This window comes from Cervus canadensis, chromosome 16 (assembly GCF_019320065.1).
Source record: "Cervus canadensis isolate Bull #8, Minnesota chromosome 16, ASM1932006v1, whole genome shotgun sequence".
NCBI classification, from domain to species: domain Eukaryota; kingdom Metazoa; phylum Chordata; class Mammalia; order Artiodactyla; family Cervidae; genus Cervus; species Cervus canadensis.
Genome location: NC_057401.1, coordinates 2547418 through 2560642, shown reverse-complemented (window position 1 = coordinate 2560642; position 13225 = coordinate 2547418). Strand labels below are relative to the sequence as shown.

General features: G+C 35.9%; 1 protein-coding gene across 4 annotated transcripts in view; it reads right to left on the bottom strand.

The window, feature by feature from the left end:
- RANBP17 (RAN binding protein 17) overlaps positions 1–13225 on the bottom strand; it is a 341553-nt gene that overhangs the window by 293287 nt on the left and 35041 nt on the right. For all 4 annotated transcript variants that reach the window (XM_043488704.1, XM_043488707.1, XM_043488705.1 and 1 more), the window contains exons 5-8: positions 9526–9591; positions 4358–4462; positions 3415–3580; positions 764–837 (exon numbers count right to left, since the gene is read on the bottom strand). In XM_043488704.1, the coding sequence (XP_043344639.1) occupies positions 764–837; positions 3415–3580; positions 4358–4462; positions 9526–9591 (411 nt within the window). The remainder of the gene's footprint in view (positions 1–763; positions 838–3414; positions 3581–4357; positions 4463–9525; positions 9592–13225) is intronic.

Sequence of the window (13225 nt, the reverse complement as noted above, 5' to 3'; positions counted from 1 at the left end):
GTCAACCTATTCCTCTCTTCTAGGCAACAACATATCTAAACAAACATACTGCTCATATGTATTTTAAATCGAACTTTTTTTTTTAAGGAAATGACAATATAAGAATCCTCCAACTTTACTTCTATAAGCTTAGATATTAAAGTGACAACTTTTTCTTTTTTTTTTTCAATCTTCCCTGGTCTCTGTTTTAGATTCCACAAAGATGGAATCCAGAATCTCAAATTTCTATGTAACCAAAGAGTGAACTTTTTAGCACACAACAGAACTTGATTCAAAAAAGGAAATGAACAACTGGAGTGATGAACATAAAACCAAGTGAGCAGATCCCCCTGGTTTCTCATTTGGAGACATCTGATGGGGGCTACATGGCAAGCCTGACGTGGGGCCAAGCAGTGAAGAAAGAGCTGGAGAGAGGTTAGGAGAAGGGAAGGCAACAGGTGGTGTGGCAACCTGCTGGGCTGAGTACCAGAAGAGCTAGGGACTGAGCGGGAAAAGATCTTTAGAGGCTGATGGTCGTCTTGGCTATGGGCACAAACTAAATCACCAGTTATGGGTTTGGGGCTCACCAGTGAAATGGCAGGAACTATGGACTGTAAGTAGAAATTGACAAATAGGTTAAGCAATACAAATCCCAGATAGATGATGTTAAGAATTTCTTATGAGAGGTAAACTCAATCAAGAATATAAATAAAGTAAATATGTACCACCCTGAGATAAATATCACAGGTACTTTTAAATGAAATAATGAATGAGTTTTACTTACTAACTGAGATAGGAGTGGTGGAAGTGAATGATACAAATTAAAGAAAAGATCCAATGTTTCTGGTTCCAGGAAAACTGAAAAAAAAAAAATCTAACACCATTACTTTTAATTCAGTGATATTTATAGCACAGTAAGACATTATCATACAAACCAAGAACTCTAAGACCTCAGCATGTGGCCAATCTTTATTTCTAGTTAAGCTAATTCCTTTTAAATTTCTAGCTATTTTCCTTTGAAAGATGGAAATAATACAAAGATAGAATTAGATCAGATGCTCATTTCTATGTAGCATATACAGTTCTCACTGAAAAAACCTCACTGTTCTCATTTACATTAAAATAACATAAACATTTAAAAATTCAAACAGCATCAAAAAGTAAACAGTACTAAGAAGTATACAGTAAAAAACAGCTGTCCCCTACTCCATTCTGACCACCTTTCAACTCTTAGCTATATTTATATACGTTTCCAAATTACATGCTGCATGTACTACATGTTTTTATTTGACTGTTTTTAGATATCAAGTGAACTTGTTACAGTGTATGTCTAATCACTCACCTCTCTACTCCCCCTGCTCTTCCTACAAACCATCCTCTCTCAAAAATCCATCCATTATTATAACAATTTGAGATTAAATCAATTCTATGTGTTTATTATGACTATGTAAATAATTCTAACAGCTGAGTCAAGTAAACTATGATTATATCACATTTCTAACACTCTCTGGATTTAATCATACCATCTTTTTTGTGTTTAGTTGTATAGACATATATCTGTCACTAATTCTTTCCAAATGCTCTGACAGATGTACAAAATGTTCTTCATGATATTTTCCGCATGGTCAATAAGATTAAAAACTTTCATTTCCATTTTCCCATCCTTCCTCCCAGAGCCTTCTTCAACTTAGCTGACTGTTCCCAAATGTGTTACATAATTATCTTATGTCTGCCTACTGTTATCTTGTGTTAAAGCTTTCCAAAACCCCATATCCTCTATTTTCTTGGCTTGTTTATCAAGTAGATTCCTAACAGCAAGCACATAAGGGATAAATTTCAGAATAATTTACATGTCTGAAAATATTTTTATTCTCTTATACTTGATAATGTCAGTCTAGTTTGAAAATTATTTTCCCTCAGAAATCTGGGGATGTTACCCCATTGCCCTCTAGCTTCCAGTGCTACTGTTGAGAAGTCTAATACTATTCTTGATCCCAATCCTTTATAGGTGACTTTGTTTCTGGTAGATTTTAGGATCTTCTTTCTCACTTTTACTCTGAAATGTCATGATTATGAAGTTTAGTGTATTTTTTATCATTCATTATGGTGGGTACTTATTGGATCTTTCAATCTGAATATTTATGTGTCTCAGTGCTGAGTTATTTTGGTATTGTTTGCAAATTTCCTTCTGCTTTTTCCCGTCCTTTCCTGAACTTCTAATAGATGCCAAGCCTCCTAGTTTCATACTCTAATATTCTTATATTTTTTTCCTCCTATAAAGCTCTTCCTGCTTTTTTTTTATTCTACTTTCTAGGATATTTCCTTAACTTTATCTTCCAACTCTTCCACTGAATGTTTTATTTTGGCAACTTTTACATTTGGAACAGTCTCTGAACTTTTGTTTTCGAAATAATATTCTATTCATGTTTCAGGAATGCATTACCTTTTCTTAATCTCTCTGAGGTTATTAATTAACCCTTTTGGAAATTTATTTCTACTCTTCACTTTGTTTCTACTAACTCTCCCCTTTAAAAATATTTCTTGAGATAATTACATTCATATGCAATTGAAAGAAATAATACAGAGATCTTATGTTTTATTTACCCAGTTTCCCCAAATGCTAAGTTGCTGCAAAGCTAAAGCACAATATTACAATCAAGAAAGCACACTGATAAAATCCACCAATCTTATTTGGCTTTCCCAATATTACATCTATTTGTGTGAGTGTTTGTGTGTGTTGGTATGTGTGTATTTAGTCTGCGCAATTTTAACAACATATGTTGGTTCATGCATTCATCACAACTATCAAGATACTAAGTTCCTTTTAATCGTTTTAGTCTCTGAAAAGGGCAGTCACAGAGTGGCACAGATGGTAGAGAAGATCCCAGGGGGTGTTTGTGCAGAACACAGACTCTTCACCAAGCCCTATCAGCCCTACCCCCTACCTCTAACTTCAGCAGGAAAACCCTACTGTCACCATCTTTCTGGGATGAGTAAGAGCATATGCGTTTGCTTTTTTTTGGTATCCCTCTCTGTAAAAAAGTAAATTGCAATTCTGCTTTGCTAAGTTAGCTACTCTAATTCACTCTCTTCATAACTTTGAAAAATATGATATCTCTTGCCAAGTGTTATACCCTCTCTTACTCTGTTTATCTGAAAATTTGAAAACAGAACTCTTCATTTCCCTACCTAAACTTATTTTCCTCCAACAATAGAGCTGTCTTCTCTTTTTTCCAAAACCAAAATATGAGGTTACTATGAATTAAATTGAGGAAAACAGATTTCAACACTGGGTATCAGCAGCTACTTTGGGTTATAATTTTTTAAACTTTTTGACTGCCAAATAAAAAACAGATAATTGCACATAAGGCAACAATATTGCTTAATCCTATGTCTTTTATGTTGACCATTCCTTATACTAAACTTTCTTCTTACTTGTTCTCCAAGTTGTTGGAATCTGTACTGTGCAAAGATCATCTGCAGATTCATCTGCTGAACTGCCAATGAAGTCAAAGTTAAGGCAGTTGAGGACCAGTTTCAAGACTTGCATTACTAGATTTTGTTGATCCTGATCCTGAAGGTTTAAAGGCTTGCCCAATATCTGAAAAAGGTTCAAAGTCAAATAAAATATTATGAAATATATCAATTAAAATTTTTTACTCAACCTAATTTAAAAAACTTCAGTGCCAAATTAAAATTAGTGAAACAAAAAAAGAAAGAAAAAAGAAACTGCAAAGGGATGTTACTGTAATAGACTATTCTCAACCTTAATATTGTAAAATGGGGACAACCTTTCATATTTAATTGCAAAATGGAGGTCACCTTTAACAGTTGTAAGAAGCAACTTTAGGACAAATACTTTATACAGCACAAATGTATAAATGTACAGGATTCATTAGCTCAAAGGAGCAATTGGAAAAAACTGAAAATATAATATTCTTCAAGAAAAAGTGGGGGGACTTCATGAATAAATGATAACACATTCAGCTAACAAAGGTTCTCAGAGGCTGTTTGAATGTGGAGGGATAGGCGTAAGCTTCTGGAGAACAATCCCGACCCCTCTCAAAAGTCTCAATTAGTTTCTGCAATAATGTACAGTAAGAAGACAAAGAAACTACTATCCAAAGACAAGTTACCAAACTACCTTTGGATCCTACTTTATTATATCCCTATTAAATAAAAGTGAATTTTTTGGAACTGTTTAGATTTGTGCAAACCCATTGTTCTTCATGGGGTTGCAGAGTCAGGCACAACTTAGCAACTGAACAACAACAACTGTACTTAAAAGCATCCACAATAACTCCTCAAAAGGCAGAATAGCGTACCGGGGAATTCATCTGAAATTCTTCCGAAACAGGATGCTCAATTATTAACTTACCTCTTTTAGAAGAGAGCATGCTAGCACTAAAATGTCTTTGAGAGAAGTATCACGAAATGAGGTAGCTATTTTCCTGTGTTTTGCTGAAGGTCTAGAATAATCAACCTAAAAAGTTCAAGATAAATTTATTTAACCAGACTTACCAGAGAACAAAGCAAAAATTTACTATGTAAGAAAAAGAGTGAAATTAATGATCAAATAATCATAAAGTACAGGGCTAAAAGAGCTTTTAAAAAATCTGCTAGGATAAGTCATTTGTTCAAGGTTACTCAAAGAGCTAGCAACGGCAGAACCACAATTAGCACCCCATGTTTCTGGACTGTTCTAATTCAGTGCTTTTTCTGCAAACTATACTGATCCTAAAATTAAAAACAAGAATAAATCATATTTCAGAGGCATTATAAACACACATTATAAAATAATAGATACTATCAATTCCTGAGACATGCATAGTTTGCACTGGGCAAGAAACAACCTCCCTGGTCCTCAGACTCCATCTATAAAATGAAAAATCTCTAAGATAATCTTAAAATTCTTATTTTCTGTGAATCAGTGAACTGAATCAGCTATAGAAAATTCTTGCATATGAAAGTGATATTTCTATATATACCAGATGCATATGTCACTGATTCATATATTTTGATATTCTTTAAAAAAAAATCCCAAGGCAGAAATTATAAATAATCAGAAATTTGATTTATTACATAAGCCACAGTATATTCCTTCTGAATATTTTACTAGTTAATAATAAGTAACTTTTAAGAATAAGTTTACCAAGAATAGTTGTTGAGCCTCTAATCTAAAATATAATATGGTAAAAAGTATGATATTAACACCACTAATATTTCCATTTATCACCAGGAAACAGCAAACAAAACTGAAGTCTGATACTCTAATGATTTGTTACTACCACAGGCAACAGTTGCTATAGCATTCCTTTTGCTATCTGAAAGATGAAAATAAACCATTTCCTTACTGACGTTTATATTTGAAAAAAGCAGTGAGATCAAAATTGATTATCTGATACTTCCTAAGCTCCATCATACTATACTTAGAGGCCACATTTTACTCATAAGAACATGAAACATAACAGAAGTCCAAAGCGATTACAGAAAGCAGTTACTGGGATCTCTATCCACTATGCAATATTCAAATTAGTATTTGCAGCATTTCTCCCTTTTTTAAAATCAAACATCCATCTGTCTTTCAATAGGTCTGTTTCTTCAGTTTCCCTCAATATATAAAAACATTTCTTAATACAAATTAGTAATAGCATACACCATTACAATCTCAACTTATGTACCCTTCACATATTATTTCACTAAATCCTCAAAACTAACCTATATTCACATAAAGTTTACAGGCACACCATATCTATAAATGGGCTTCCCAGTGGCCCAGTGGTCAAGAAGCCACCTGCGACGCAGGAGACGCAGGAGACCCAGGTTCGATCCCTGGGTTGGGAAGAGCCCCACTCCAGTATTCTTGCCTGGAGAATCCCATGGGCAGAGGAACCTGGCGGACCACAGTCAATAAGCTGCAAAGAGTCAAGCATGACTGATGTGACTTAGCAGAGCACACACATCTATAATACTGAGGGAAGAACCCTGGGTTTACTGAGCACTTGTACATACTAGGACCTGTGCTAGCAATGTACCTAACTAATCATAATAAGACCTTGGAAAGTGTCATTCTCAGTTTACAGATAGTGATACGTAAATTTAAACACACTGAACAAAGCAGTAGGCAACAGAGCTCAACTACAAATCCAGGTCTTATTTCAGGGTTACCTTCTAGGCACATGACTTAGCAACTACAGCAACTCCAGCAACAACAACAAATACATGCTACTTGGGTTACTCATTTAGATGTCCAATGTTTTTGAGAAGAGGAATTACGTATCCATTTTCTACTGCATAACTATGCCTCAAGAATACCGTAGTGGGTTGCCACGCCCTCCTTCAGGGGTTTTTCCTGACCCAGGGATAGAACCCGAGTCTCCTGTGTCTCCTGCATTGCAGGTGGATTCTTTACCACTGAGCCACCGGGAAGCCCATTTACAGATATGGTGTGCCTATAAACTTTAATCTTCTCCTATGTGAATATAGGTTAGTTTTGAGAATTTAGTGAAATAAGTAGTCTTAGCTGTTACAAAAGCAAAACAACATATAATTCTAAATTTTTTGGAAGTCTCAAGTTTAGATCTTTTTATAAAAGACACATCCTGTTACTGATCCTACGTGAATTTACCTGGCTCACATTTGACAACTATAGTATTTTATTTTCATTATGGATTGTAGATCTCCCTATTGCCTGGTTCAGAAGTACTGAAGAAATGACAGTTGAAATTGTTAATACTCTAAAATTAGGCTGACCAAAATGTCTCTGCAGAAGCCATATATTTTTTATCATAAAACCCAAAACTGCACTTCAGAACTTGAAGCTTTTTCTGAAAAGGTACATACTTGGTTCTATACAAGGTAAGTCTGGAACATCTTGGACAGGAAGTAAGGAAATGTCCAAAGAATAGTGAGTAAATGTCAAATGAACAGAGATGCCAGCTTGAAAGGGTTTCTAATGGCCAAATTTGGGAAAATTTGAGCATCAAAATATAATGTTAGTAACAAACTATAACATATTAAATAAAGTTGGAAACCAGGAATCTGTGCTGATAGAAATAATAAATGAATAAATTAAAATTTTAAAGAGGTATTAATAAGGTACCTCCCACATAATATTGATTACTTACAAAGGAGAAAAGAATAAATTTACAAGTGAAGAAGCCGGGTAGAGACCACCTTAGTCAAGTGACCAAATGTAAATCAGATCATGTGCTCCCTGAGAGGAAACAATGAGAAAACCACAATATCAGCACATCAGCCTCCCTACAGCACTCACAGCCAGCCCTGCAGCCAGCTGGGTCAGGACCAACCCCAAAAGCCAGCACACCCGCAGCAATCCTGGCTCAGCCACAACTGAAGGGCACATGCAGCCCACAGAGGGGAGACAGAACGCCAGGAGCAGCTGACTCCGGGGGCCAGGGAGACTGTGCCAGTGGGCCCCACAGAACACCTTTTACCTAAGACCACTGCTTCAAGACCAGGAGATGTAGCTGATATACCTACTACACAGAAACAAACACAGTTAGACAGAATGAGGAGATGAGGGGTTACCCTCCAAATGAAAGAATCAGACAAAACTCCAGAAAAGGAACTAAACAAATGGAGATAAGCACTTACCAGAGTTCAAAGTAACAGTCAAAAAGATGCTCACCAAAATTGGGAGACAAATGGATGAACTCAGTGAGAATTTCAACAAAGAAACAGAAAATATAAAAAAGGAACCAATCAGAACTGAAGAATACCATATCTGACATGAAAAATACACTAGAGCGAATCAACAGCAGATTAGAGGAAGCAAAAGAACAGATGAGCAATCTGGAAGCCAGAGTAGTGGAAACAACCCAACTGGAACAGTTAAAAGAAAAAAGAATTTTTTAAAAAATGAGATAGTTTAAGGGACCTCTAAGACAACCACAATTGTATTAACATTTGCATTATTATAGGGGCCCCAGATGGAGAAGAGAGAAAGAAAAGAGCACAAAACATACTTGAAGCCATAAATGCTAAAAACTTCCCTACCTTCAGTACCAAAAAATAATCTGAATAAAAAATAGGCCAAGTACATGAAAAGATATTTTTCCAAGGAAGACATACAGATGGCCAACAGACATATGAGAAGATGTTCAACATCATTAATCTTCAGGGAAATGCAAGTCAAAATCACAATGACGTATCACCTCACCTTTCTCAGAATGGCTATTATTAAATAGAGAACAGATAACAAGTGTTGGCGAGGACGTGAAAAAAGGGGAACCCTTGTGCTATTGGTGAGAATGTTAACTAATACGGCCACTATGGAAAACAATATGGAGGATCCTCAGAAAATTAAAAATAGAACTACCATATGATCCAGGAATTCCACTTCTGGCTATTTATCCAAAGAAAACATGACTTACAACAGCCAAAATATGGAAGTGTTTATCAACAGATCAATGAATAAAGAGTTTGTGGCATATATACACACAATGGAATATTACTCAGCCATTTAAAAAGAATGAAATCATGTTGTATGCAGTAACATGGGTAGACCTAGAGGGTATTATGCTAAGTGAATTAGGTCAGACAGAGAAAGACAAATACTGTATGATTTCAGTTACATGTGGAATTTAGAAAACAAAGCAGAAAGACTCATAGACACAGAGAATAAACTGGTGGTTGCCAGAGATGGGGGATGGGAGTTGGATAAATAGGTAAAGAGGATTAAGAGGTACAAACTTCAAGTAATTAAATAAGTCTCAGGGATATAATGTACAGCATGAGGAATAGTCAATATTTTAACAGCTTTGTATGGCAACAGATGCTTACTAGACTTATGTGGTGATCAATTCATACACACACACACACACACACGTCAAATCACTATATTTTAAATCTGAAACCAACGTAATATTGTATGCCAGCTGTACTTCTTAAATATAAACACTTATATAAATTCTTAAATATAAACACATTTCCCTCTATTATACCATTATTCCATATAAAACTCAACTCCTCCTTTTGTTCTGTTTAGAACCATGTTAAACACAAAAGTGAACAAAAGCAGGTGAGGATGTGCTCAACTGCCGAGTTCATAAAGGCACTGGTGGGGGAAGTGTAGCTTCTGCAAACTCTGCTTGTACAGGGTGAAAACTCAAGCTAGCAAGTGAGTGCCAAGCAGCCTTTGATGAGTCCTGCTGTGTATTCATTATTGAGAAATCAATTCACCAAACTGCTTGTCTTTTATTTGTAAGTGAAAAAAGGCTTGTTTCACTTTTGCATACAATTTATTTGTATGATTAGTATATTACTATATACATGGAATATAAAAGAACAATTATCCAATTGCCACAGAGGACCATGTCTAATTTCCTGTTCTTTGTAGTACTTTACATTGTTGCTATTACTTTCAATAACAACAAAAGTGTTCCAACACTTAATTATCCCAACTACACCCCCCCCCAAAAAAAAAGACTTGCTTATTCACAGTTTTATACAATACAAAGTTTTACATCAAAGAAACAGCATTACTTAGCAAACTTCATGTCACCATTAGATGGAAAGGCTTACCAGGTTCATTTCCTGAGTCAATTCTGAAAGGATTATAACTCCTATTATGCAGTGTTCCATAGCACCCTTTGGGGGGAAAAAAAACAAGTTTAGCCTAAATGGAGACACATAAAATTTACAAGTAATTAAATTATGAAACATTGCATTTTCTTAAAATAGATTTATTAAAATATATAGAAAAATCACTATGAGGTCCACAAATAAAAATAATTTCATGTTCATTTTTTGAAGGATACATGTAGATATATAGCTAAGTGGGAAAAACTTAGAATTGCATACTCTATAAAATATCTTCAGCATGCGTGACTTACAATAAACTAAACTTCAAAATATTAACATAAGAGTTTCATTTTCATAAGACTACAAATAAGAAGAAACAAAAAACAATTTTTAGCTCTATAAATTCGCTTGAAGGTTACTGAGATAGATGCATTCAATAAATAATTAACAAATAGCTTAGAAATTAATTTAAACCCCTTGACCTAATATCAGGTAAGGTCGCTTAGGTCCTTTTAATTTTATTTAATAATGCACATGTATTCATTTACATATGGATCTATAATGAAGGCATCTGAACTGTCCAATGCACTGGGTAAATAAATACATGACTATCAATATAGTATGATGTTTGACTATAATCAGCTTCCAATTTAATCTCAATAACTTCCTTCAAATCAAAATTCAGGTTTTATATGCATATTACTAACAAATTACCCAACTGCAAAATCATACTGGAGTATGAAAATAAAAATGTAACATCCAATTACTGTGTAATAATTTTAAAAAGCAATACAGATCCTTTTCAAGTCTTAATTTTACAGCTGTTCATTCCTTCTAAATATTATAGAATTTCACTAACACTGGGTAGGTGTAATTAAATTCAAATTATCTCAGAATAAAAAATAAAGGAAACATCCTTAATTTTTGCACTTTAATTCTTTATGGCCCTTTAGGACAATCTGAACTCGATGAACTAAACTACAGATCTCATTACTGAAGCATCCATCTCCTGTGTAAACCAGGCCACTGCTCCTTAGTGTCACTCCCTAACCAACTGCTGGCCCATGAACCCGCTGGTCGTCTGCAAAGGAGACTCTGATCTGAGAATGGTCTGACACCTGTCCATGACAAGAGAGCCTGCACCAGAACATAAGACAGAGCAGTCAGCAAGCACACTGCTTCGCTCAGCTGGCACTCCTCCCTCAGCAAGCCTCCCGGCGCGGTCAGGGCCGTGGTCCTTTACTGACACTGACTGACACATGCACTCTGACATAGCTCCGCATCTTGCTGTGGACCAGCAATCTGAATAGCACTGTCCTGGATGACAGTAGGCTCTCTTGGATATATATGTAGAAAGGAGGGACATAAATGTTAAAAGTATGGCAGCAAGAAGGTTACAATAACAGAGAAAAAAGACATACAAAATTTCAGGCCATTAAAAATTTCACAAGCCTAAAATAATTTTTAGTACAAAATTCCAAGAAGCTGTTAATACCTACCCAAAGGAACTATGGGGTATCATTTTGGAGTACTAAAATATTAAGTCAATTGTCTTTCTCATGACTCCAGGTTAAGTTAGGTCATAATACCCAGAAAGCAAGTGTTTTTTTGGTGATACTGTAATGAACTTTGAAGATAAAACATTTTCTGTTTCTTCTGGCCTTCCAAAACTGATAAAAGCACACTAAAGCCCAATGCAATAAGCTCAACTTACCAGCCACTGAAAAGGGAGCTTAAAAAATGCTAGCCCACAAGAATGATTTAATTTCATTCAGTTCAACCTACTTTTATTTTAAAAGAAATCTACAGTCTATTCTTGTTTACACTAATGACACTAATGAAGAACTGTGTACAATCTCAGTAAATGACAAGAGAGGGGTGCTTACTTGCATTAGTCAAAATTATATGCACGACTATAAAGTGAGAAACACATGTGTTACTGAATAAACCATTCCTCTGTCCTAGAGCAGATCTCCTCAGGACTAAAAATACATACTCCAGTGATGTTTTAGATAATCAAATATTTGTTAACCAGGATTTCAACAACATGAATAAAAGAGAAGCAGTATAGTCTAGAGTTTCATATTCTGGGGTTTCTAGCATTACAATGTATGATGGAATTACATCTTACATAGACATTAAATTTGACACTTACTGTATAAGCAATAACATCTCAGAAAGTCCAAATTGCCTCTAACTGCCAATAAGTCAACACCAAATATCTCTCAATTAATCCAAACTGCCAGTTTTTCCTTGAGATTTGTAACAGACCACCTCTTTGGTAGCACCAGCTAAAGTACTTTTCTTGCAATCAGGGATAAAATTTACATGAAAAAAATGTGTGTGTGCTAGGTTACCTCAGCCATGTCTGACTCTCTGCGACCTTATGGACTGTAGCCCACCAGGCTCCTCTGTTCATGGGATTCTCCAGGCAAGACTACTGGAGTGGGTCGCCATGCCCTTCTCTAGACAATTTTACTGACCCAGGGATCACACCCATGTCTGTCTCCTGAACTGGCAGGCGGGTTCTTTACTACTAGTGCCACCTAGGAAACCCACACAGTTAAAAGTACATTATCTTTTTTTTTTTTTCATTTATTTTTATTAGTTGGAGGCTAATTACAATATTGTAGTGGGTTTTGTCATACATTGACATGAATCAGCCATGGAGTTACACGTGTTCCCCATCCCGATCCCCCTTCCCACCTCCCTCTCCACCCGATCCCTCTGGGTCTTCCCAGTGCACCAGGCCTGAGCACTTGTCTCATGCATCCCACCTGGGCTGGTGATCTGTTTCACCATAGATAATATACATGTTTTGATGCTGTTCTCTTGAAACATCCCACCCTTGCCTTCTCCCACAGAGTCCAAAAGTCTGTTCTGTATATCTGTGTCTCTTCTTCTGTTTTGCATAAAGGGTTATCATTACCATCTTTCTAAATTCCATATATATGTGTTAGCATGCTGTAATGTTCTTTATCTTTCTGGCTTACTTCACTCTGTATAAGGGGCTCCAGTTTCATCCATCTCATTAGGACTGGTTCAAATGAATTCTTTTTAACGGCTGAGTAATATTCCATGGTGTATATGTACCACAGCTTCCTTATCATTCGTCTGCTGATGGGCATCTAGGTTGCTTCCATGTCCTGGCTATTATAAACAGTGCTGCGATGAACATTGGGGTGCACGTGTCTCTTTCAAATCTGGTTTCCTCAGTGTGTATGCCCAGAAGTGGGATTGCTGGGTCATATGGCAGTTCTATTTCCAGTTTTTTAAGGAATCTCCACACTGTTCTCCATAGTGGCTGTACTAGTTTGCATTCCCACCAACAGTGTAAGAGGGTTCCCTTTTCTCCACACCCTCTCCAGCATTATTGCTTGTAGACTTTTGGATAGCAGCACTCCTGACTGGCGTGTAATAGGTTTACCTCTTGTGGTTTTGATTTGCATTTCTCTGATAATGAGTAATGTGGAGCATCTTTTCATGTGTTTGCTAGCCATCTGTATGTCTTCTTTTGAGAAATGTCTGTTTAGTTCTTTGGCCCATTTTTTGATTGGGTCATTTATTTTTCTGGAATTGAGCTACAGGAGTTGCTTGTATATTTTTGAGATTAATCCTTTGTCTGTTTCTTCATTGCTATTATTTTCTCCCACTCTGAAGGCTGTCTTTTCACCTTGCTTACAGTTTCCTTTGTTGTGCA